At 33.7% G+C, this 25,205-nt stretch overlaps 1 protein-coding gene and 1 pseudogene across 2 annotated transcripts; one reads left to right on the top strand and one right to left on the bottom strand.

Moving 5' to 3' along the window:
* Positions 1–5,087: 5,087 nt before the first annotated feature.
* LOC103975070 (pentatricopeptide repeat-containing protein At2g19280-like) lies at positions 5,088–7,869 on the bottom strand (annotated as a pseudogene).
* An 8,412-nt stretch (positions 7,870–16,281) lies between these two features.
* Positions 16,282–24,356, top strand: LOC135636705 (DNA topoisomerase 1 beta-like). 2 transcript variants are annotated; one of them, XM_065148623.1, is made up of 16 exons: positions 16,282–16,448; positions 17,264–18,607; positions 18,828–19,022; positions 19,817–19,897; positions 20,469–20,528; positions 20,630–20,724; positions 20,798–20,954; positions 21,126–21,251; positions 22,182–22,262; positions 22,340–22,430; positions 22,514–22,668; positions 23,057–23,125; positions 23,210–23,299; positions 23,385–23,488; positions 23,561–23,729; positions 23,931–24,356. In XM_065148623.1, exons 2-16 carry the CDS (start codon positions 17,303–17,305, stop codon positions 23,997–23,999), a joined length of 2,847 nt encoding a protein of 948 aa, XP_065004695.1. In that variant the 5' UTR covers positions 16,282–16,448; positions 17,264–17,302; the 3' UTR covers positions 24,000–24,356. The 2 variants fall into 2 exon arrangements, with proteins under 2 accessions (XP_065004695.1, XP_065004696.1); XM_065148624.1 differs by lacking the exons at positions 16,282–16,448; positions 17,264–18,607; positions 18,828–19,022; ... (4 more) ...; positions 21,126–21,251; positions 22,182–22,262 and having other exon boundaries at positions 22,340–22,437; positions 23,931–24,222.
* Positions 24,357–25,205: the final 849 nt, after the last annotated feature.

A 25,205-nucleotide genomic window follows, 5' to 3' on the forward strand; every position in this document is an offset into this window, starting at 1 on the left:
TGAGGCTAATTAGCACCTTCAATCATTTCAGAGTCACAAGCCAATACCCTAAACCTTTATCATCAATCTAACTATCATAGCTAGATTAACATTATGAATCTTTTTGTTTTCCATGAATCTTTAATGATTTTGACTAGTTTCCTATTAAATAGATACGTAAATAAAAAGTAGGTAAAAAATAATAATACAATCTAATTTTACAACTAGAATAGAATTATTTATTTATAGTGAAGGAAATTGAATCTATACATTTACGGGAGAGGTGTTTTGGATTAAGCAAGAACTAGCTGAATATGCTGTTTGCATTAGCCCAAAACCAGCTCAACGATCACTCCAATTAGTTTCAAAGTACTTCTGTGCATGCGTTCAAGGAGATATTTATAATAATGAAGAATTATCATATTGGAATGAGTTGATCCAAAATTATAGTTAATTAGCCGAACTATCAGTCTTTAGCCTTTGACCAACAAGACTAGATCATAAAATTTCACCTCTACATTCAATAGATTGTATGATAAATTAATTTAAACAAGTTGATTTTCAATATAGATTATGGTATGCATAAAATGTGTGAAGGAATATATCGAAAAAGATATTTACGAGAATGTATCAATAAGAAATAATAAGGATTACTACCTTTCGTCTCCTCTTTCTTGGCGGTCGACATTTTTCTTTTCTTCCTTCGATCAATCTTGCTTTTTGATGACTTGAAGATATTCGATTGGGATTTTATAGAAGAGATATCCTACTTCTCTAGACATAATCTCATTTTTTTACATAATAGAAATAACTAATAATCATATTATATATTTATTCGTATCTATACTTTTGTCTAATTTAAACCAAATTGAAAAATATATATACTAAGATTTATAATTATAACTAAATCAATTTTGATTCCTAACATATTCTTAACCAATAATGAGTAAAACATTTAAGTGTAATTGCCAAAAAATTATTTCTTAAAATATACCATACTTAGTTTTTATAGGAGATATATTGATGGAGAGATTGTAGTCATAAAAATTTTCTAGGAATATTGTATTACTAGATTTAACGATCCTCGTACATGAAGGTAAATACATAAATAATAATTGAATATAATTTCTTTTCATGTGAATTGAAGACTACAATCCTAAATATATAAATATTTTTAATTGGGTTTCCTATAAATTTATAATTAAAAAATGATAGAATTGACTTACTAAAAACTTTATTCAAGATATATATAATCGTCCTTAGAGCTTATTCTGATATTGATCCAGATATATAAGAATAACCCATTATGTTCTTAGCATGAGTATGATTTTACTTTTTAGTAATCTCATTCTGTTATGATACATCTAGTAAAACATAACGAGAACATATATCCAACCAGAATTATGATCAAATTTCTCATAACTATCGTAAAATTTATCACTCTTATCAGATCTGATAATTTTAACTTTTTTATTTAATCATCTTTTGATTTCATTTTTGTACACCTAAAGATGTTAGTAGCTTAAGACATTAGATAATCATATCTTAACAGGTTATAAATAAAAGTGATAAAATATTTCTCTCTGCTAAAATATGAAATGTGGAGTAACCCATAGATGCAAATATATAAATATGAAATATGGAATAACCCATAGATGCAAACATATATAATCTTAACGATTTCATAAAACTACGTTTCATTCTAATATTTTATTACAAGATCATTATAAACTCAAATTCATATTAATTCCATGCAAACTATCATACATAATTAAAAAAAAAATTGCATAATGATGAGTTTACCATCACCAAAAGAGAAATAATATTTTTAACAATTCTAGATAAAGAACATAAATTTGTAGTAACATAACATGCATCCTCAAGATCTATCATACAAATCATCTCTAAGCATATCCAGTACTATCGCTTCCACTTTAAGATGAATTCTTATAATGATGAATATTTTACTCTTTTGAATCTCATATTAAGATAAATATTTATTATTGGGAACATAAGTTGAAGCGTCAAAATCAATCCACCAAATTTTAAAAAATATCTTTTATAATGTTTGATTCGAAACATGCAAAGGTCAAACTTATACCTTTTCTTTTCAAACCAAAATCTTATAGTCCTTTTTCACATAACCTTTCTTACCACAAATACTTTATTATAAAAATTTTCCCATTGTGAGTTTACATAGCATTTATAAACCGGAGATGATTTACGTTTTAACTTTCTTTTATCATTACCTACTCCTTGAGTAGTATTCAAAATATTACAAGCCTTTTCTACTTTAGTCTTAATTCTTCTTAACGTATATATTAGTCAACTAATCTAAATTCCACTTATCCTTTATTTGTGTTGTGACGAATTTTAAATGAGCCAAACTAAAAAGAAATAAAAATAAAAATAAATTATATGAGAAAAGACTCAACAATATTCATGTTCAATGTTCTTGACTTTACAGTTTTGTTAGTCATATTGATAATATAATCTTGAATTCCTCAAATATTATTATATTAAATTTTAATAAGTTCTTTTATTAATATATCAGTCAATGACTTATCAATATATTTAAATTGATCTTTAAATATTTAATGTGCTAATTGTAGACTATAATAAAATCTAAATATTATTAGTAATTATCATAAAATTAAGTCTTCTATAGCTTTTTTATCATTTATTTTAATTATTTATTCCATAGATTTTTTTGGTAGTTATGTTTGTGATCCTTTCAACTAGTTTGATCAAAGTTTAATATACTCAACGTAAATTGTATATGCTCAAGTTATTTCTAATAATTTAATAAAAATATAGGGATATTTATAAAAATACAATGAAGGAAGTATCACTATAATAAAATAAAATAATATTAATATTTTAATTTTTTTAATAAATATTAAACTATTAATATTATCTCAGTGAAATATTAATATATCTAGTGTTCATATAAAATTATTTATGGAGAACTGATATCATCCTTATGGAATAATATTGTTATTTTTGGATATATAACTCTAAACTATAAAAATATCCAAAATAATATCATCCTATCTCATTACATAACTATTCAAAATAGATTATTTTTTAAAATTATTTAAATATCATAATTATGTGTGTCATATGAATATTATTTTTTTAATTTTATTTAAGAGTGATGCTTTAATGTTATTTTATAAGTTATCGATTTAGGCCACTTTGATGGCTATAAGATCAATACAATAATATAAAATATAATTAAAAATATTTTATAAATAATAAAATAATTATTATATTTTATATCTCATATGTCTATCAATTTAGACCACTTTGGTAGCTATCAATCAAATAAAATTTAAGGGTATAAATTATAAATAATAATATTATTATTTTTAAATATGATGTATGTTGAAATAGTTCAATAATAAAAAAAATAATCATAATAATTATAGAATATTAATCAATAAAAATAAAAACTCATATAATAACTATAATAATGATAAAACATAAATCATATCTTTATATGAAAATAAATATTATTTTATAATTTCGAATATATGTATATGAGTAACCAAACAGATATCCAAGAATATTAAATAAATTTTTAATTATCATATGTAAAATTTTATCAATATGTCATATGAGAAAAATAAAAACAATTAATAATTTATTTTTAAAAAAATTCTATATGAAACCCTTAGACTAGTCAATCCTATTTAATTAGGCAGACCTAGAATTAGGCTAAATATTAACCTAATTAACTCAGTCAAAAATTGACTTTATTGAAATCAATAAAAACTTGATTGATCGAATCTAAATTCAATCAAGCAGGTAAAATACAGTCATAATCAAATTCAATCAAAATATTTGATTAAAATAAATCGATTAGTCATTTTTATAATTGAGGATATAAGTAAAAAAATTAATTTCTAAAAGATAAAATTATTATTTTTCTTAAGATACATATTAGAATTATCTAATTTTTTAGGTGTGAAAACATTTAATAAAAAAGAAACCCTAAAACCTCAATAGCCCTTGTAGCCATCGTTGTGTCCCATCACGCCCACGCGCATGGGTCTTGCGGTCATTTGCTACTTGCGCGCCGCTAGCGATCACTCTCACATGGCTGATCGTGTAGTTGTGGTGACATATCTGTCGCCATCCAAAATTTTCTAGGAAACTTGTACCAAAAATAGAGAGATATTGATGGAGAGATTGTAGTCACAAAAATTTGATCACTCAAAATTTCACAATCTTGGATAGGATACCAGTTGAATGTCCTCCAAACAGTCATATTATCAGGGACAACCAAAGGAGATGAAAAATCTCCAGTTTTTCAGCATTACCAATAAGCATCAAGTGATTTCAGAAATACTGAGTGCATTAAAACCTTTGCCTGCTTGAGTCCAGTTAACTAATGATAAAGGACTCCAGAAATTATCATTAAATCTAGTTTTCCTTTCTCCGAGCTAGTAATGATCTTATGTGTACTTATTGCCATGATAAAAAATGCCATTAACCTTCTTAACCCCTCGTTACCTAAGAATTTCCAAATTCAGCATCTATCACTACAGACACTATTCATAGCAGTATTGTCATAATTTCCACCCAAGTTAGTGCAAGAATTAGAATAAAAAAATAACATGGTAAAGATATATTCGAGACATACATTACTGCTTCCAGGATGCATCTTTAACTTGTAGCAACAGCAACACATTGTGGTTGCATTATCCTATTGAAATTTTAGTTGCTCTAAATGATTATTAGATACATCAAGATTTAATTCTCATCATAATAAAAGCTTGTGTAACACCAGAGATTTTGACAAACATCATAATAGTATGCAACAGATTGTATCACAAAGGCAGAAATTAAAAGAGAACAAAATAGTGTTCCTATAGAGGACAGAGCACATTAGTCTATACCGCATACTAGCTTAGAAAACAACTAGGGTTGTTATCATTTTTCTCAAGCACAAACTCCACCTTTGTTCAGATCCAACCACATTCACAACATTGCAATGTATCAAGTTAACTCCATGTTTTTGTGTAACATTCAATCGTGCATAGGCATCAAGACGTGTACCAATGTAAAAGGGAAAAAGTTCTAATTGGAATATCTTACAGTTGGTCATGATAGGTGCTGCTTAGAATCGTTTTGAAAGAGCGACCAGTGGGTAGCATGCACGGGTAGTTCTCAAAGATTGTTTATTGCACCGAGAGAAGACTGCAAAAAAGAAGTCAGTGGACCAGGCAGAATTAACTGAATGGTTCTTAACAACAATCGGTCACTTTATACTCCTGCCAACTATGTTCAAGAAATTGGCCGTATGTTAGATCAAGTAAACATAAAACAGGAAGATGAAAAATTCCAGATCAGTTAGAAAAATCAGGTAAAACATCACATCTAATTGCATAAATTAAACTCTGAGAACATTAAAAAAACAGAATTCCTGATGTTGTGCAGCAAAGAGAATGCAGAATGAATGTGATGTTTACATCTCCGGTCCAGTAGAACAGAATAAAAGAAAGTAGGAGAAACCTTACTTTTTCTTTTTTGACTGACAACCTTACTGGCAGACTTGTCCACCAAAGCTCCCATAAGAAATTGCACCCTCATATTAGTTTGAAGATGGCAAGTGACACAATTATTTTGAAGCTCCACCAATCAATTCAATGGCATTAAAGCACATCTAAAAATTCATTAAGAATCCATCATTCTATTTTCAAAGAAAATTTCATACATCTTCATGGCAGCATTTTCAACTGCATTTTTCACTCCTATTTTCTCAAAGCAGCAAACAAGAGCCTCATATGTAAGATTATTAGGAAAATTATCATTTTCTTTCATCATGAACAGAAAACGGCAGGCTTCACTAATGTTCCCTTCTTTACGGAATCCACATTAGGTCAGGCTCCTATCCAGCATACAACATCTTGTGAAATAAAACGCTTGCATCTTGCATGCGTTTCCTTTTGCAGAAACAATTAAGGAGAGCACAACGTCTTGTGAAATAAAACACTTGCATCTTGCATGTGCTGCCTTTTGCAGAAACAATTAAGGAGAGCACAACAAGTGACAACATCAGGTGTTATTCCATTATTGCTCATGGTACACCATATGAGAAATGCTTCTTCCAAATTTTCAACTTGAGAATAACTCTCAATTGCATTGGTAAATGTGATTCTTTCAGGAGAAAACCCCCTTCTAACAAGTTCATTGAAGACTTCTCTTGATTCCTTGACGTAGCCTCTCCTAATAAGTCCATGCATGAGAATGCTATATGTCACGACATCTGCGGATACACCATCCTTTTCTGACATCCTTCAACTCATATGCCCTATGCATGTGGCCCTTCTTCCTGTAACCATTGATCAATGTATTATAGGTGACAACATCAGGTTGTACACCCTCCATTTGCATAAAAAAAGAGTGTACCATGCACCACAAAGATCATTTCTGTCACAACAGCTTTCTATCAACACTGTATATGTAAAAACAGTAGGCTTAACCCCTCTTTTCATCATTAGTGCAAATGTCTTCAAAGCCTGATCTATCTCACATGCTCTACAGTAACCAACGATAATAGCTGTGTGATTGAATGAGTCAGGATCTAACCCCACCTCAAACATCTCTTTGAACAGCTCATAAACTTCTACCATATTGCCATTTTTACATAACTTTAGTATCAAGCTATTATACACAAAAACATCAGGAATGCTACTTAGAGAGTTCAAAAGATGTACGGCATCACCAACCTACCAACTTTGCAATAACCATCAACAACTGAAGAGCCCCAAACATCATCATGAGAGATGCCCAACTGCAACATTTTATATAGTGGAGCAGTTGCCTCTTTGAGGAGTCCCCATTTGCACAAGGCATTTATCATTGTTGTATGCACAACAACATCGGCTTGACCACCATAGTTCTGAATCTCGAAGAGCAATGTATAAGCACAGTCGAAGTCACCATGAGCACCAAACTCCCGGATAAATAAACTTATAATCGGCATTTCCACAAATACCTTCCATGCCAATTTGAACTGCTTGGATTCCAGCAGCAACTCGATGAGAGAACTCTACACACGGATGGTCGGGTACATGCCAAGGTTCCTCATATCATCCACCAAACTAATAGCCATCTTGATCATTCCTTTATCTACATAACACTTAACGAGCATGCTATATACAGTTTCCAAAACTCTCCTACTATTGCTAGTTTCACGCAACGCATCAAACAAGAGCTGATGCCATTCTCCAGCGCTGTGCTCATCAACATCCCTAAGAACACTCCGAAGGAGATTCACTGCGATGTGGTTCATATTCCCCGAAACCGCTATGTGCACCATCGTGGAAACCGCGCGGACGCCGTGCTTCAAACCGCTGTACCTCTGCGACAGCCTAAAGAAGTAGAAATCCAGCGCCGCGTCGGAGCTGCCCTCGAACAGATCGTTCAGCAGGGCAACCACATTGCACTCGCACAGCTCGACTTCGAGCGAGTTCGGGGAGCCCAGAATCCAGCCCCGGCGCGAGAGGCTGGCCCGCATCCACTTCATCATGTCGGCCTCGCAGAACCATTGTCTTGAGAAGGAGTACCTTCGCCGGGAGGCGACGAAGGTACAAAGAAAAGCAACATCCCCCGTCATCACCATCATGCTACTTGGGCTTGCCGGCGGCGCCGGCGAGACCGTGCTTGTGGATCTCTTGGACTACGTTCTCGATCGCGTCGGATTCTTGCCTTTCATTCAAAGCATCCCCTTGCTGGTGGTTGTTTCCTCCTGTTCAAAGGCCTCTGTTGTTGATGCCGTCGACGGGGAGTCCACATTGGTTCGATTCGGTTCGGTCCCGAAAATACAAGCTCCGCCGAGGGGCACATGGGGTGGGTGACGTGAGAAGATCAGAAAATGGATCCGACTGGCACGATCCGAGGCATTGTTTGTTCATCGTAAACGGGTTATGGATTAGTCCCGAAGTGCCACCTAAGCCTCGCTAAGCTGTTTATACAATTAGTCAGCCTTGGAGGGATGTTCTCGACCTAACAACCCCTTTGAGTATTGAAGATCAACTTTTAGGATATTGTTTGTCAAGGTCAAGATGGGACTAAGCAGGAATGACTCTCACTCCCTATGCTAGGAGTATGAAAATTCATCTGTATGCATAGATTTCATATGATATTTGATATCCTCTTATTAGTTTAGAGAGTATAAACTTTATAATTTTATTATTTTATAATAAAATATTTATCTAATTGCTCATGATTTTTTTCTTTTCATATCGAAACATTTTTTTATTTAAATATTGTCTCATCGTTTGCTTAGTACTTTATCACTAATCAAATTCATTAAATTATATCTTATTTGATTCACATAGAGAGAAATTTTTTTTTAATGTTTGTCGCTTAATTAACACTTCTAAGTTAAATAAGGAGCGGGGATAAAGATAATAAATGGAAATAGAGGCAGGAACAAACGAAAGGTTTTCTTTATTAGCACATAGCACTCCCCACTCCGTTCCTATACACATCTCATCTCTCATCTCTTATCCCCCATCCTCACCTCATTCCTTGAAAATAATCTATATTGATAGACGTAAGCAATACAATTCCTGATGATATGGCCAATATACTCGATGAGATCATCCTCAAATATCTCATCGATTGCATCCTATCACAACTTCATTTAGCCCAAATCATTAGTCAAAATATTTAATTTAAAATTAATAATAATTCATCCATCATACCTTATAAGTTCATCTTAGTTTTATTCAATTATAATGTAAGACTAATACAAGTGTCACAATCTCTCTCGTTTAAGGGTTTGACATCCTCAATAAGATCCAATACAGTCTAAATCGAATCCTAATATGATACATGTGAGTCATAGTCCACTGGTGACTCATGAGTCCTCTGACTTCATCCTCATTTTTGTCTCGAGTCATTCACTAAACTTCAATACTAGGTCAACTATGATACCATTTGTCATGATTCGAGCCTAATGGGTTGATTAGCCTATCAACTTCGTTGAGCCCATATTGAATTTTTTTTCTTCATAAAATTATTACATCTTTCCACTCTTTAATAAATAAATAAATAATCATAACTTTATTAATACACATAAATTATAAATATTTATTATAATTTATTTATTTATTAAAATAAAAGTTCAAAATAGTAAACATACTAATATTAACTCAAAAATAAAATCCAACTAATTCTACCTAATATTAGAGAAAAGCATATTCTCTATTAGAATCAAGTCTATGCTATCGGGAGATTGTTTTGAAAATCAATAAGTAGCCATAGGCTTTATTTAGCAACACTAAGTAAGAACCTCAATAAGTCAACTATAAAATAAATATACATCTAAAAGTCAATTATCTTACTAGTATATATCAAATACTCAAAGGAGCTCACCCCTAATGCAGATAAAGAAGCTTTATCTTACGGGATAAGTTATGTTCTCAAAAAAATGGATGAAGACAGACTCATATTGCACTTCTAACAACGAATAAAGTGGTGTTCGTCACTCGTGAAATTAGGGACACATTCCTCCCAACAACGGATAGAGAAACCATTCAACTGTCATGTTTGATAATCCGTTAATCCCCGAAGAGGATCGACCTACCTCTCTTTGGTAGAGAAACAAAATCATCTCATACTAGTCATGTCCGTATCGAAATAAAATAATATTTTAAAATATCTTAATTTTGTTAGGATCGAGAGCACTAAGAGGGGGGGGTGAATTAGTGCAGCGGAAATCTTTCAGCGATTAAAAACGAAAGCTGCGCTCGTTCGATAAAAAACGATTTCGATGTAAAAGTCGATTCTAAGATAACTTAAGATTAAGCGCAGTTTACGTCTGCACGCAGTTTGCGTCTGAACGCAATTTGCGTCTAAACTCAGTTTACGTCTAAACTCAGTTTACGTTTAAACGCAGTTTGCGTCTAAACATTGTTTGCGCAGTTTACGTCTAAATGCAGTTTTACGTCTAAACGTAATTTTACGTCTAAACGCAGGTTGCATAGTTTACGTCTAAACGCAGTTTTACGTCTAAACGCAGCTTGCGTCCAAACGCAGTTCTACGTCTAAACACAGTTTGCGCAGTTTACGTCTAAACACAGTTTTACGTCTAAACGCAGTTATACGTCTAAACGCAGTTTTGGAAAGATCTGAACTTAGAAACTCGTTCGTAAAAGCACAGAAGACAGTTTGCAGTTATAAATGGAATCAGAACGTAAACGTAAACTGCAATGTAAAGTTTGTACGAAAACACCGATTTACGTCTGAATGCAGATTCGGAAAGATCAGAACTTAGAGACTTGTTCGTAAAAGCGCAGAAGACAGTTTGCAGTTATAAATGGAATAAGAACGTAAACGTAAACTGCAATGTAAAGTTTGTACGAAAACACCGATTTACGTCTGAATGCAGATTCAGAAAGATAAGAACTTAGAGACTTGTTCGTAAAAGCGCAGAGGGCAGTAGCTATGTAGGAGGTTTGCAGTAATGATAAAGTGCTCAAAGTAAAAGCAAACCAGAGATTTAGAGTGGTTCGGTCAGTCTTGACCTACTCCACTTTTGGCTTCCTCCACCGACGAGGTCACCGACGTCAACTAGAGGCCTTCCTTCAATAGGCGAAGGCCAACTGCCCTTTTACAGTTTCACTCCTTTTGACGGGATCAGGAGACAACCCTTACAGAACCTTTCTCTCCTCTCTTTACAACTCAAGACTTTGAAGAACAGAAGAAGGAGAACTTAAAGGCTTTTCAACAATTTTGAGCTCAAGAATCACAGAGAAGATCAAGATTTCGGTGTAGGTCTCTTGCTCTTTCTGTGCTGAATGGGTGGGGTATTTATAGGCCCCAACCCAGTTCAAATTTGGAGCTCAAAACGATCAAATCCCGGAATTCCGGGATCAGGCGGTTGCACCTCCTGACTGGGCGGTTGCACCGCCTGGCAGAGCTCGAAGACTGAGCCTCTGGGCGGTGCCACCTCTGTCAGGGGCGGTTGCGCCTCTCTGCCAGAGCTCGAAGACCGAGCTCAGGCGGTTGCACCGCCTGACTGGAGAGGTTGGACCGCCTGGCAGAGCTCGAAACTTGAGCTCTGGTGGTGTTACCTCTTGACAGAAGAGGTTGCACCGCCCAGTCTCGCTCGGAGACTGAGCCCGGGGCGGTGCCACCTCTTGGCTAGAGCGGTTGCACCTCCCACACTCGCTGGGAGACATAGCCTGGGCGGTGCTACCTCCCTGCCTGGGCGGTTGCACCTCCCACAGCAACCTGGGTCTGAATGGGTTGAACCATTCGACCCAATTTGAGTTCTTTAGGGGCCCAATTGCCCCAGGATTAAGCTAATGGGATCACCTCCCATTTCTAACTTAATCAAAGTGCTAACTATGATTATTTCCTAAGACATATTCTGCAGCTTGCTTCGGTGCGTCACTCGCTTCTTCCGGCGAGTTTCTGGCGAACTTCCGTCGATCATCCGATTAACCCTCGGTGATACTCCTGCGGACTTCCGGCAAACTCCTGGACTGCGACGATCCACTTGGCAAGTTCCGACGAGCTCCTTTGGCAAGCTTCTGAACTTCTCGGATTTGTTCCTGCAGAACCTCCAACGACTGTCCGAACTTCCGTCGAGCTCTCGAACTCCCAACGTGATCATTGTCATGACTCCGGCGCAACTCCTACTGCATGTCTTACTTTCATCGTAGTTAATCCTGCACACTTAAAACAAAAACTTCGATCGAGACAATTAATCCTAAGCAATTAACCAAGTTGTCCGGCATGTCATTGGTCCCTCGACGCTTCGTCCAATTATTCAGCGCATCGTCCTTTCCTGCAGCCTATTGTCCAATCGGCCAGTTGACTCCGCAACTCCGATATCCTTGGCACAATACCCGCTCTTCTTGGCCCGATGCCCGAGTCCACGACCCGAAGCCTTCTATCGATACGTCAACCGATCCACCGGCTCGACGTCCAATCTTCTGACATGTTCCTCCGGCACAACATGATGTTCCTGCTTTAATTGTCTCATCCTTATCGAAGCACCCTACGTCACTCAAAACTCAGATTAAATCATAAACATATATCAAGTAGTTTCATCATCAAAATACGAGATTCAACAAATTTATCTTTCAAATATCATTAATGTGAAAGAATATCACTTAACTCTTAATTCATTGGAACCCTAGCTCAATAATCTAATTTAACTTGATTTAACTGGAACCTAACTCAATCGATCTTCAATCATCATTTAACCGATTTGGACCTGGTCTAATTTAAAATAGATTAGTTTCGATTTTGATTAAATAAACTTGAATAAGTTAACCCGAGGATAATTGACTATTTAGTGTCAAATCATATCCATGGATGTAATTGAAATCTCTAAGTTAATCATAACTTTCACCAAAATCGATTAAATCAAAACTGATTCACTAATAGTTCAGTTTTGAAGACTATAAACATTACAATAGATCGAATCGATTTTAATTTAAAATATATTAATCTGATAAGTTCGTTGACTTAAGCCCTTAATCAGTTCGAATTGATTAATTAAATCAATATAAAGACTTAATTTTACAAATAATATGGGCTTAATTTCACAAATATTATCATGTCACCTAATTAGAGGAAGATTCTGATTCAATTTAATTGAATTGAACCGATTCATTTAAATTATATATATTTTTAAATTACTTAAAATTATAAATCAATTAATCGAATTGAATTAAGAGATTTTGAATCGATTCAATTAGGTAGTTCCGAATTGATTTCCGTTTAAACTATCTTTATCTAGACCAAATTAAAAAAAATAATTCATGTGCTCAATCTAAAAAGAAATATTATTCATATTTGATGCGTCCATCCACCATAAAAGAAGTAAAACACTTGATACGACCAAACCATCCTATTGTGTATAACTCATTCTTTTATGTAACCAAATCATTTTAAGCATCCAACAGAACTATCCATTTAAGATAAAAAAACATATTAAGTGCCTATAATGACTAAAGTGTCCACAAGAAACAAAAGCATCTTATGCTCTTGATATAACTAAATCATCCCTTCCATTGCTTGAGATTAAAAGGTGACCAAGGACTCAATTATCTTGTAATGTAGGTAATAGCTATCATGGTCTATAGATGATATTTGTGTTCTAGAATAGACAAACTCATATTCCATCCACCCTAGATAACAAAGCATTCGATACATCTCACATAACCAAACCCCTTTCACTTTATGCGTCTACATAGGACCAAAAAAATGACTAAAGTATCGTTTCATTACCTTCTAATATAAATAATAATGGTAAGGTCATTGTGTTTGAGATATACAAACATATATTCTAAATATAAATGATATGATTATTATTTTGGATGAATCAAGACTTATGAAATTTGACCATGCTTGGATATTTTATTTTCTAAAAATATTTTCTAAGTATTTTCTAAAAATGACAAAAGGCCACCACACATACTAAGAAAATATTTTTTTATTAAATTAATGATATATATATATATATAATTTATTTATGAACTCACAATAGTAAACTTAAGCTCTTAAGTTATTTATGGATATTTTTCATCAACAATCAATAAGTTAAAACTAAGAACATCAAAAAGATTATGTGGGACTTAACATATTTCCTAGTGTAATTCTGTTGTAGAAACATAATAAGATATACAAACTCTAAAGAATATCTTTTCTAAATCATAAAGAAAATAATATATGTTAAATCTATTTTATCATATCTGATGACCAAAATGGACCCTCACATTTTAACCGTCATGCCAAAGATTATTGTTAGGGGAGGAAACTTGAACTTGAGGATTCAACTCATATCATTTTAGAATGAACAACACAAAAAGTATTAAGAAAAATATATACCTAATTTTTGCTATTAGATTCATCTCTTACATATATCTAACACTAATAATCATCAAAATGAGGTAAGACCTTCTTAAAGGTCAAGATTGACGGATGCTAAGATATCAATTTGGTTAATCAATTCAAACCGAATTGATTTTGATTTAAAGGATATCAATTCAATTGGATTTACTATCCTAAATTCTTAACCCGTTCAAACCAATTAATTAAACCAACACAAAAGTCTAATTTTAAAAATATTTTGAACTCAATTACATAAATCTTATTGTGGTATCTAATTTGACTAAGATTCCAATTTGATTCAATTAAATTGAATCATTTTATTTGAGATATATATTTTTAAATTATTTAAAATTATAAATCAATTAATCAAGTTGGATTAATCAGTTTTGAATCGATTTGATTTGCTAGATCCAAATCGATTTTGATTAGAACTATCTTACTTTAATCAAATCCAACAAAAAAAAAGATTTGATTTTATCTTAACAGTTCCATATGAATCGGTTTAAACATCTCAACAAGCCACTACCATTCTCAAATTGGTCTTTATTTAAAATACTGCCACAATAAATATCATATATCAATCGATTTAATACATTCAAATAAATATCATATATCAATCGATTTAACCCATTCAAACTGAAGTGATTCACTATCCTAAATCTTTAACTGATTCAAACTAATTAATCAAATCGACACAAAAGTCTAATTTTATAAATTTTATAGTGTTATTTAATTGGACCAAAATTTTGATTCGGTTCTATTTAATATAATTTTACTTAAACTTATAAATTAATTAATCGAGTCATATTAGTCGGGTTTTAAATTGATTTGATCTAAATTGATTTCAATTTGATTCCAATTTGATTCAATTAAATTGAATCATTTCATTTGAGATATATATTTTAAATTATTTAAAATTATAAATCAATTAATCGAGTCAGATTAATCAATTTTGAATCGATTTGATTTGATAGATCCAAATCAATTTTGATTAGAACTATCTTACTTTAATCAAATCCAACAAAAAAATCCAACAACAGTTCGATATGAATCAGTTTAAACACTTCACTACCATTCTCAAATCGGTCCTTATTTGAAATACTATCACAATAAATATCATATATCACTAGATTTAACCCATTCAAACTGAAGTGATTCACTAACCTAAATGCTTAACCAATTCAAACTAATTAATGAAATCGGCACAAAAGTCTAATTTTATAAATTTTATAGTGTTATTTAATTGGACCAAAATTTTGATTCGGTTCTATTTAATATAATTTTACTTAAAATTATAAATTAATTAATTGAGTCATATTAGTTAGGTTTTAAATTGATTTGATCTAAATTTGATTTCAATTTGATTCCAATTCGATTCAATTAAATTGAATAATTTCATTTAAGATATATATTTTTAAATTATTTAAAATTATAAATCGATTAATTGAGTCAGATTAATCGGTTTTGAATCTATTCGATTAGATAGATCCAAATCGATTTTGATTAAAACTATCTTACTTTAATTGAATCAAATAGAAAAGAGATTTGATTTGATCTTAACAGTTTGATGCTAATCAATTTAAACACCCCCAACAAGCCGCTACTATTCTCAAATAGTGCCATAATAAATAACATAACAGATATCCATCGATTTAACCAGGTTGAACAAAAGTGATTTTGATTGAAAAGATACCAATCCGATTAAATTGGCTATCATAAACCTTTAACCAATTCAAACTGATTAATCAAATCAACACAAAGGTCTAATTTTACAAATGATATGAATTCAATTTTATAAATCTTATAGTGTTATTTAATTGGACCAAAAATTTGATTGGGTTCAATTAAATTGAATCGGTTCATTTAAGATATATATATATATTAAATTATTTAAAAATATAAATTAATTAATCGAGTCATATTAGTCGGTTTTAAATTGATTTAATTTGATTAGATATATCCAAATTGATCTATCTCGATCAATTGAACCCAACTCGATCGACTCGACCCAACCCAACCCGATCATGGACCAGGACTGATTCGATAGCTTTGGAACTCGAGTTAGATCATGGTGCTAACTTGAGCCGGATTGGAACTAATCATATATAACCCCGTCGGAGTCAAAATTAAATACGACAATACATGAATTCTTCTATTATATACTCTTACGTTATAAAATTAATGATAATATTTGTCTTATATGTATAAATATATAGATTAAGCAGATTTAAGCCAATCAATTCCTTCCTAATTTTAAATCTAATCAAAATTTGACCAAACCAAACCAAATCAATATGTAACTGCAACAGAAAAGGAGAGGGGATTTAAATCCGAAGAAATAAATAAATATTATGAATACAATTCCGTAAAATCCGAGGGTGTTTTCTGCAAGATTTGATCCTACAAGAACAAGAGAAATCCAACCCTCACGGATTTGGGGAAGAAAGAGACGGGACAAAGCCAAAAGGGAAGCATCGCTCGCCCAAGAAACCCTAATCGACTACCGGGAGAGCCCTAATCTCGAAGCTCCGCAGAAGTAGCTTCTTGATTCCGGCTCCTTTCCCTTTCCTCATCGGTAGTTGCTCTGCCGTGGAAGAAATCAGGTAGCTCCTCTAAGAATAGTTGTAATTGGCTTGGTGTTCCTCTGTCTTTGTCCGATCGGTGCGCTAAAAGTGGAACCTTGTCGATTGGTGCCCTTTAATCTGTTGGTTTTGTTATGTTTTCTGTGGATTTGTTGCTCGTTGGCAAAAATCTGGGTGGTCGTGAATATGTGCAGCTGAACGCGCATTGTATCGTTGTCTTTGGTGGATTGTATTTTAGGCCGACTATGAGCATGATATCTTGAAGTGGAATTAGTGCTTGTACCTGTTGTAGATGGTCCCTATATGTGCATGTTTACTTGCAGAAAATGCATGTCTGCTGCAACAGCCATTTATACGGTGAGGACTCATTTTAGGGCTTACTAAGTGACGGAGAATGGATGATATATTTGTGAGTTTTGAGAGGTAGATCCAGGTTTCCTGGATGTGATTGATGTGAGACCTGCAACTTTTATTCGCATTTACTCATGTCTCCCATGTACTATGCAAAAATGCTTTCAAAATGACATATCTTGATTGATCCTCTTAGCTCTGAAACCAAAGTCTTAAAGTATTCTTTGCTTTCTTCAATAGATAAACATTTATATGATCAACTATGTGCACTGAGAAATGTAGATGCTAGTGTCTCTAGGAACCAAGACATGTAAATGGATTAGCAGAGAATGAGCTGATTCCTTGATCTGTTTCCTTATTCAACGTTAGCTTCACTTGCACTGTGAATGTCTGGCAAAAATTGTTTTTATTTTATTGTGAATCCAATTTTCTTTCTTTTTTCCTACCTTCTTGCTTCAGCTTCCAGAATTTTGTATGTATTTCAGGTGGAACTCGGTCTACGTGGACAAACTAAAATATAGCTAATGTCTGTTCATGGTTGCATCAATCAAGTTATGAATGACAGTGGAGAAGACGACGAGGGACCTATTATTTTTAAGAGGCCAAATTCTTCATCGAAACAAAGCCACTTGAGCTCTACATCAAAGAAGACAACTCAAAAGCATGACGGTTCTAATCTTGTTTCTGGTCAAATTGCTCGTAATGGTGAGAACTCTCGTTTGCAAAGTGCCGAAGTGCTCCCTACTGCAAAGACATTGAATGAGAAGCCTATCTCACATTCACAGTCTTCGGTCTCTGTCCAGTCAAAACACATATCCTATCATAAATCCACAACCAATGATGTGAGACCAAAGTATCAGGATGTGTCATCTCTTGAAGTTCGAGAATCTGATGATTCAGATGATGGTAAACCATTAAGCCATAGACTTAATTCACCACCAGCAGCAGTTCAAAAGAAAAATTCCATGGGCTCAGAGAAGACACATATGCATTCCTCAGATCACAAGTTTGTAAACAAGAGTACAGATAAGATGAATCTGGACAAGCCAATCATCAAAAGAGAGGATTCTGATGATTCTGATGATGAGAAGCCACTGAGCTTAAAATTTTCTTCTTCGACTGTTGTCAATAAAGGTGGTCCCTCACATGCCATGAAGACACAATCTGCAAAGCCTACTTTACTTCCATCCCTGAAGATTAACTCAGATACCAAGGGTTGCTCTGATGATTCAGAAGATGAAAAACCTCTTCTTTCTAGGTTTCAGTCAAAAGCCATTGGCAGTTCATCTATGAAAAGTTCAACTTCAGATGACAAGCCTTTGTCTTCTAAGTTAAAATTAAATGGTTCTAGCAAGAAGGAAGGTAATAGTGAGAATAGGTCCTCTGGTGGTGGACAGAAGCGGCCTCTTGGTGATCCTGATCCTACAGGTTCTTCGTCAGTTAAGAGAGCAAAAGTTTCTGAAACCTCTGCTTCTGTGAAAGTTAAGCACGAAGTTGCGGTAAAGAAAGAAATAAAAGCAGACGATACCAATCATGTGTCAATTTCACAAAGAATAAAGAAGTCAGTATCTTCTAACAGCGCATCAACCAGCAAGAATGTGTCTCAGAAAAATCATTCATTATTTAAGAAAGATATCAAGAAAATGAAGAAAAAAGATAAGGATTCTAAATTTTCAAAGATATTGAAGGTGCCTCCTGGATCTGGTGGGGGACAGAAGTGGACTACCTTGGAACACAATGGTGTTATTTTTCCTCCTCCATACAATCCCCATGGCATTAAAATGCTTTACAAAGGACAACCAGTTGATCTGACTCCCGAACAAGAGGAGGTTAGCTTTCAGAGATGTTTGGGTCACTTGTTGTCCTACAATTACAACATTTGTTCCCTTGTCTTTCACTCTTTTGCTGCATATTGCTTCCTGTACTTCCAAAAAAGACCAGTAATATTTGTTAATTTTTTGTCGAACTGCAAGGAGTTTTGATGATTTACAGGTTCAAACATCTTTTTTTTTTTTTCCTTTTTTTACTTCTTAAACTCTCCGGTTGCAGGTTGCAACAATGTTTGCCGTGATGAAGGACACAGAGTATGCCACCAAAAACCAATTTATTGAGAACTTCATGAATGACTGGCGACAAATACTTGGTAAAAGTCATGTAATTAAGAAATTTGAGCTGTGTGATTTCACCCCAATTTATGAATGGCATCTAAGGGAGAAGGAAAAGAAGAAGCAGATGAGCACTGAGGTAAATTCCCCTGCAATTGTCTATATAGGTTATCTGATACTGTGATTTGATGAGATAGACACACCAGCAATGGTTTCTTACCTTTTGAATTTGTTATTATCTAACATGAACTATAGATTTAGCTATTTGCTTCATTTGCATGCATATAGTATTGTACATGGAATCGTGTGAATTTTGATGCTGGCATACATTAGAAGTTGTAGTTGATGTACTTCTGGCCCTTTTCTCTATGGAGAATAAGCCTCTAGGAATAATCACATTTATATTCTTTTGTGAGTTTGTTTCTTGTCCATTACTGCTTTTTAGGGGATAACTGATTACAAGTTCTTAGATTGTGAAGAGGGCTTTCTTTTAGTCTTTTGCTCTTCATTTATAACTTACCATGATTGTTAAATGATTTCCTCGTTATTTTTCTTGTCAGTAATGCTTAGTGTACAACTTCTATTTGAAGTTATTAAATTCTAAACTTTCATCATACATCTATGATTTAAAATGTGAATAAAATTGCAAATCTGTTGAGAATATTGTTAGTCAGAACTATTAAGATGTTGTTCACCATCCTACTTTTAGCTGTGATTTGAAAATTTTGTGCCACAAAAATTCCTTTTGTTATTGCAATAGTTCAAAAAAAAAGGAATAAAGATGTATCGAGAGGAACAAACGCATGTAGTTATTAATTGACAGTGCATCTTGGACAAAACAATCCATGTCATTTCTTTTTTTACCTCCAAATTAAAATTTATCTTATTGTGTTAGTAAGTATGAGTTACTACGTGTCTATTTTTCTTATGTAGGAGAAGAAGGCCTTAAAGGAAGAGAAATTAAAGCAAGAGGAGAAATACATGTGGGCTATTGTTGATGGTGTGAAAGAGAAGGTAAACTCTAAGTTCTGACTTCAAATTTCATGTTCTTTGTTAGTGTTTTGGTTTGTAATATGAAGTTGGTAGTTAACATGTTTTATGCTCCATCTCTATTTACAGGAAAGCTTTTAAACTTGAATTATATTATTACCTGGTTCTCATGGCTTTGAGTTAAGATGTTGCATGTTTGTTCTTTATTGACAGTCGTGAATTGATTTGTGCATGTAACTTTTATCAAATTTAGAGTTTAGTACAAGTTTGTTATGTTATGGGCATGTTTTATGCAGCTTGAAACATACCATCCACCACATGATAAGTAAATCCGTGATAGATGCTTTGAATTTTGGAAGTCACCTACAAGTTTCTTGAATAGATATATATTTTTTAAATTGGTACTCTCAGCATAGGTGTTTTTGGAAGAGAACTGATACATAATGCAAGGTATCTTTCTTCATCAGTGCTATGACATCTAGGATGCATTTTGTCAAGTATTATACCTTGATTATGGTGATGCATATTGTAAAGTTTGTGGCCATTCTTTGTCTTTGATTTATAATGCCTAGAGCTAATGAGTTGGTTTTTATAGGTTGGAAATTTTAGGGTTGAACCACCAGGGTTGTTTCGAGGCCGAGGAGAGCATCCAAAGGTTCTATTCCCATCATTACTATACTGCTAATAACTGTTATTAGCCGTCTGACAGGATGAGTATAAATTCAGAAACATCTTGCATTGTTTATGAAATTTTAGATGGGAAAGCTGAAAAAGAGAATTCGCCCAAGTGATATTACAATCAATATAGGAAAAGAAGCACCAATTCCAGAATGTCCAATACCTGGTGAAAGGTAATGCAATTCAAAAATACTATGAAATTACTAGTGAGCATTCTAAATTCAGCACTCGAGTCTCCTTTTTCAGGTGGAAAGAAGTAAAACATGATAACACTGTCACATGGTTGGCTTTTTGGAATGATCCCATAAATCCAAAAGAGTTCAAGTATGTCTTTTTGGCAGCCAGCAGTTCATTAAAAGGACAAAGCGACAAAGAGAAGTATGAGAAAGCGAGGCTGTTGAAGGTACTGATTGCTTGATCTTTTTTCCTTTGGAACCGATAACATGCATGAATTTTGACCAGTATTTTGGTCCCTAGGCATTAAGTAGAAAGAATTAGGATTTTGTTAAAAATCTCTAGTGTCCACCATTAGACATTGGTGCATGTCTCTCATAATATTCTATTTATTTTGCAGAATTATATACACAATATTCGTGCGAATTATACAAGGGACTTTACCAGTAAAGATCCAACAAAGCGGCAAATAGCAGTAGCAACCTACCTTATTGATAAGCTAGCACTTAGGGCTGGCAATGAAAAGGTAAATCAGTATCATTTCGACAGTTTGATCCTCGTTTATTTTGCATTGTTGTACGTTTGAGTTTTGCTAGTGTCTAAATTTCCAATTTTTCTAACCCTTTCAATTATCTGGTCAACTCGTATTTGATCTTGAAAACTAGGCCAGACCATATCAACCTTTCCCCCCAAACACATGCATATTAATTGCAAGATGTTCTTTTTACAAGTTTTGTTGGTAACCTAGATGGGTTAGCTATGTCATTTCCGAAAAGAACAGGCTGATGATTGAATGGATGGTGAAGCTTGTAAATTGTCTCCAACTTACACATTATGAAATGTGGTTGCGACATGTAAACATGAGCTTATGTTGAGGTGTTCCTATTTGTTGATACCTCAGTTTATTGAGAACTTATAAGTTGCAGTTTGACTTATTATATTACACCTTGTTAGCAAAACTTTGATCTAATCCTATCCTACTACTTTTTGATGGCGTCAATCTAGCTTTAAGCTTGTTACAATGCCTCATAAAATTCCATGCACTCTGGATTTCTCATAGTCACTGTGCCTAGTAAAATTCTTATTCACCATGAGAGGTTGATATCGAATGAGCTGCATCATAGTTATTCATTCACTTGACACTGAAACATCAAATTGCTGATGGTCCTAACCTTGACTGCTTATCCATCAGATTTCGCCAGGATCAATCTTGAAGGACTTAAACATGAAGATCAAAATTTACTATCATTTTTGTTGTTGTTTTTGTTGGCCGTAGTTTTCCAGGTTGCTGAGGGATACTTCCTCAGCTAATGACCATGGGAAATGTTGCCATCCTACTTTTCAGGATGGTTGCTCTTGTGCTGGGTGTATCTTATCTTGCAAGAGCAATTGATTATATTTGTTTCTTACATTGAGATGTTGCCTGTTTATTCTTTTTCCTCGAACATTCTTACAGGATGATGATGAGGCTGATACCGTTGGTTGCTGCACTCTAAAGGTGGAGAATGTTGAGTTGGTGCCTCCAAATATGTTAAAGGTATAATCTTTTAGGTATACCCACTTGTTTTGTTTCATTCATTCCTCGAATGATTTTAACACTTTTTATCTCTCCAGTTTGACTTCCTGGGTAAAGATTCTATCAGATACTTGAATACTGTAGTAGTTGAACTGCCTGTCTATAAAGCAATTGGAGAATTCCAAACTGGTGAGAGGTGACTACATAAATTTGTATGTCCAGTTTCTGTCAACAGTATGTTTGAACGTTAATTATACATTATTATTCATCAGCTAAAAAGAGTGATGGAGGCAGAAAAAGTAAGGGTGATGATCTATTTGACCTGCTGGACACAAGCAAACTCAATGCACATTTGAAGGAACTCATGCCTGGGCTTACCGCCAAAGTTTTCCGTACATACAATGCTTCTATTACTTTGGATGATATAGTAAGTATGAAGCTGACAGCAAATTTCTATGATTTTCCTCTGTAAGCACGACAGTCCACAAATTCTATCAACTCCTTTCCTCTGACCTGCTTTCTGATAATGAATAGCTTGGTATTCCATGCAATACTGATGTATAGTTGTATTTCTGCTCTTGAGTGCTGGGGAATGATGTTATTGGGTATTGAAACATGTTTTTTTAAGTCTATTGATCTCTAGACTATATACTATATCTTTTACTAATACTTGATTTTATTGTCACCTCAAATGTGCACCTTTTTTTTAATCGATATTTCATTCCACACTGTCATCAATGTATTGAAATCCTATTGACTAGAGAAATGGGTTTTGGTTCCTTTTTGTCCATAATTATTTTGCCATGATATCACAGTTGAATAAAGAAACCAAGGATGGCACTCTTCCTGAAAAGATCGCTGTCTATCAGCATGCAAACAAAGAGGTAGTGGTGGCTTCTTTTTTGTCTATTCATTGATTGTGTAGCTTTAAATCCTGATCACAATTGATGGTCTCTGTGACAAAACAGGTTGCAATTATTTGTAATCATCAGCGTAGTGTCTCAAAGTCCCACGAAAGTCAGATGTCTAAGTTAAATGAGAAGATAAACGACTTAAAGGTCTATTGTTTTACAAGTTCTTGTTGATTTATTTTCTGTAAATTTTTCTCTAAAGATACCTGTATGATTTATGTGTTGCAAACAGACCCAGAGAGAGGAATTGGAGATGGATTTGAGTAGGGCTAGGAAAGGGAAGCCTCCACTCAAAGATAGAGAAGGGAAGACAAAGAAAAACTTGTCCCCTGAAGTGTAATATACTTATCTGGAGACTTGAACTTGAAATTTCTTTGAATGTCTGATCTGATGCATTTCAAGTTGCAGGATAGAAAAGAAGCTGGCTCAGGTTGATGCAAAGATCGAAAAGATGGAGTTGGATAAGAAAATAAAGGAGGATTTGAAAACAGTTGCACTTGGAACATCAAAGATTAATTACCTTGATCCCAGAATATCGGTTGCATGGTGCAAGCGCCATGAAGTTCCCATCGAGAAGGTTCATCATCTGCTACTTTATATTTCTGAAAATTCTCTTAACCTTAGCGTTTATGAAACTTATTTTCATCCATTAGCGATTGCATCCAGTAGATGGTTTAATTTATTAGATGTTACTCCACGGTCAAATACATATATTTATTTCTCCCAACAGAAAACTCATTTCTCATATTTATAATTCTTGGCCTGTTATGCCATCCAGATATTTAACAAGTCACTACTTGCAAAATTCGCCTGGGCAATGGACGTGGAGCCAGACTTCAGATTCTAATGCATCACTTGGTAATGATTTAATTTCTAATGTGCGCCATCCACTTCTCAAAACCAAAGGAGGTTCCAATCTTGTTTCTAATCATCTGGAGCTGCATCAAGAAGTCTCTCACGATACTTCCATAGAAATTTATATATACACTGTGATTCAAATCGGTAGGGAACTCGAGTTCTTGTTTCTTTATATACATTAAAATGTTCACATTGATCTCCTTGATCTGTTCTCCCCGGGACTAACTTGTTATGTGAGCTTTGGTCCTTTTAGTCGCCAAGTTGAAGCTAGTGCTAGGCAAAATGCTTTTGTTTGTTGATGGAATCTAATGACTACTTCCAACTTTAATGAGCCATCTTTGGAAGATATCCTGCTGTCTGTGTTGGATGTATTGTTGGATATTATTTATGATGGATGATTTGATCGCAGGTGATTTTGAACCCATCTTTCTTGCCCAAGTGCCAATATAATCTATTACCTGCATCGCATTCTCTTTGCCAGAGTTGATTGAAACCACAGTGAAGTTGATGTTATGATCATTCATTTAAGAGGTGTTTTACTTTACAGACTTTTAAACACCATTTCTCTGAAGCCTTCCAAGTGAGAAATAGATTCTTTTCAGGTCCACCTTCCCAAGCGTACCGACGCGTGCTATATCAGTACGGATCTGATAATTGACTATCTAAAACCAAGTCACTAAAACAAACATCAATCTTCTTACATTAAGCCCATAGGTTAAATTATTAAGTTATGAAATATTAAAGTTCTTGATAAATTAGACTCTCTTTAACCAAATTCTATGGAAGAGATTTGAATGGGAGGGAGAAGGTTTGCAAAAAGAGGTTGAGATAAAAGGAAGAGAAAAAGAGTTTTTTTTTTCTTTCTTATATTGTACAGTAGAAGAGTAACAACAGAGGAAAAAGAAGTTTTCTATATTTTTTTAGCATAATGTTTGAACATTTAGCATGAAATTTGATTTTCGATAAGTATTAATCTTTTAACTCGACATTCAATTTTCAACATAATAATTTTTTAATATAATATTACTCTTTTACTCTTAATAGTTGATTAAATAGACTTAACCAAATCCCTTATAGAATAGAATAGGGGATCGTTAACTTATTGAACCTAAACCCAATAACCTAAATCACAGAGGTAAAATATTAAGATCTAAATTAAGAACAATATATCCATCAGATTTTTATAACTCGATCA

Source organism: Musa acuminata, chromosome BXJ3-4 (genome assembly GCF_036884655.1).
Source record: "Musa acuminata AAA Group cultivar baxijiao chromosome BXJ3-4, Cavendish_Baxijiao_AAA, whole genome shotgun sequence".
NCBI lineage: Eukaryota > Viridiplantae > Streptophyta > Magnoliopsida > Zingiberales > Musaceae > Musa > Musa acuminata.

What these genes read in the sequence shown, in the direction of transcription:
- LOC135636705 (XM_065148623.1), top strand. Translation starts at nt 17,303, where the DNA reads ATGTCTGTTCATGGTTGCATCAATCAAGTTATGAATGACAGTGGAGAA. An exon ending in AGAAGCAGATGAGCACTGAG is followed by an intron (nt 19,023 to 19,816) that starts GTAAATTCCCCT and finishes TTTCTTATGTAG; the next exon opens with GAGAAGAAGGCCTTAAAGGA. An exon ending in AATTGGAGAATTCCAAACTG is followed by an intron (nt 22,431 to 22,513) that starts GTGAGAGGTGAC and finishes ATTATTCATCAG; the next exon opens with CTAAAAAGAGTGATGGAGGC.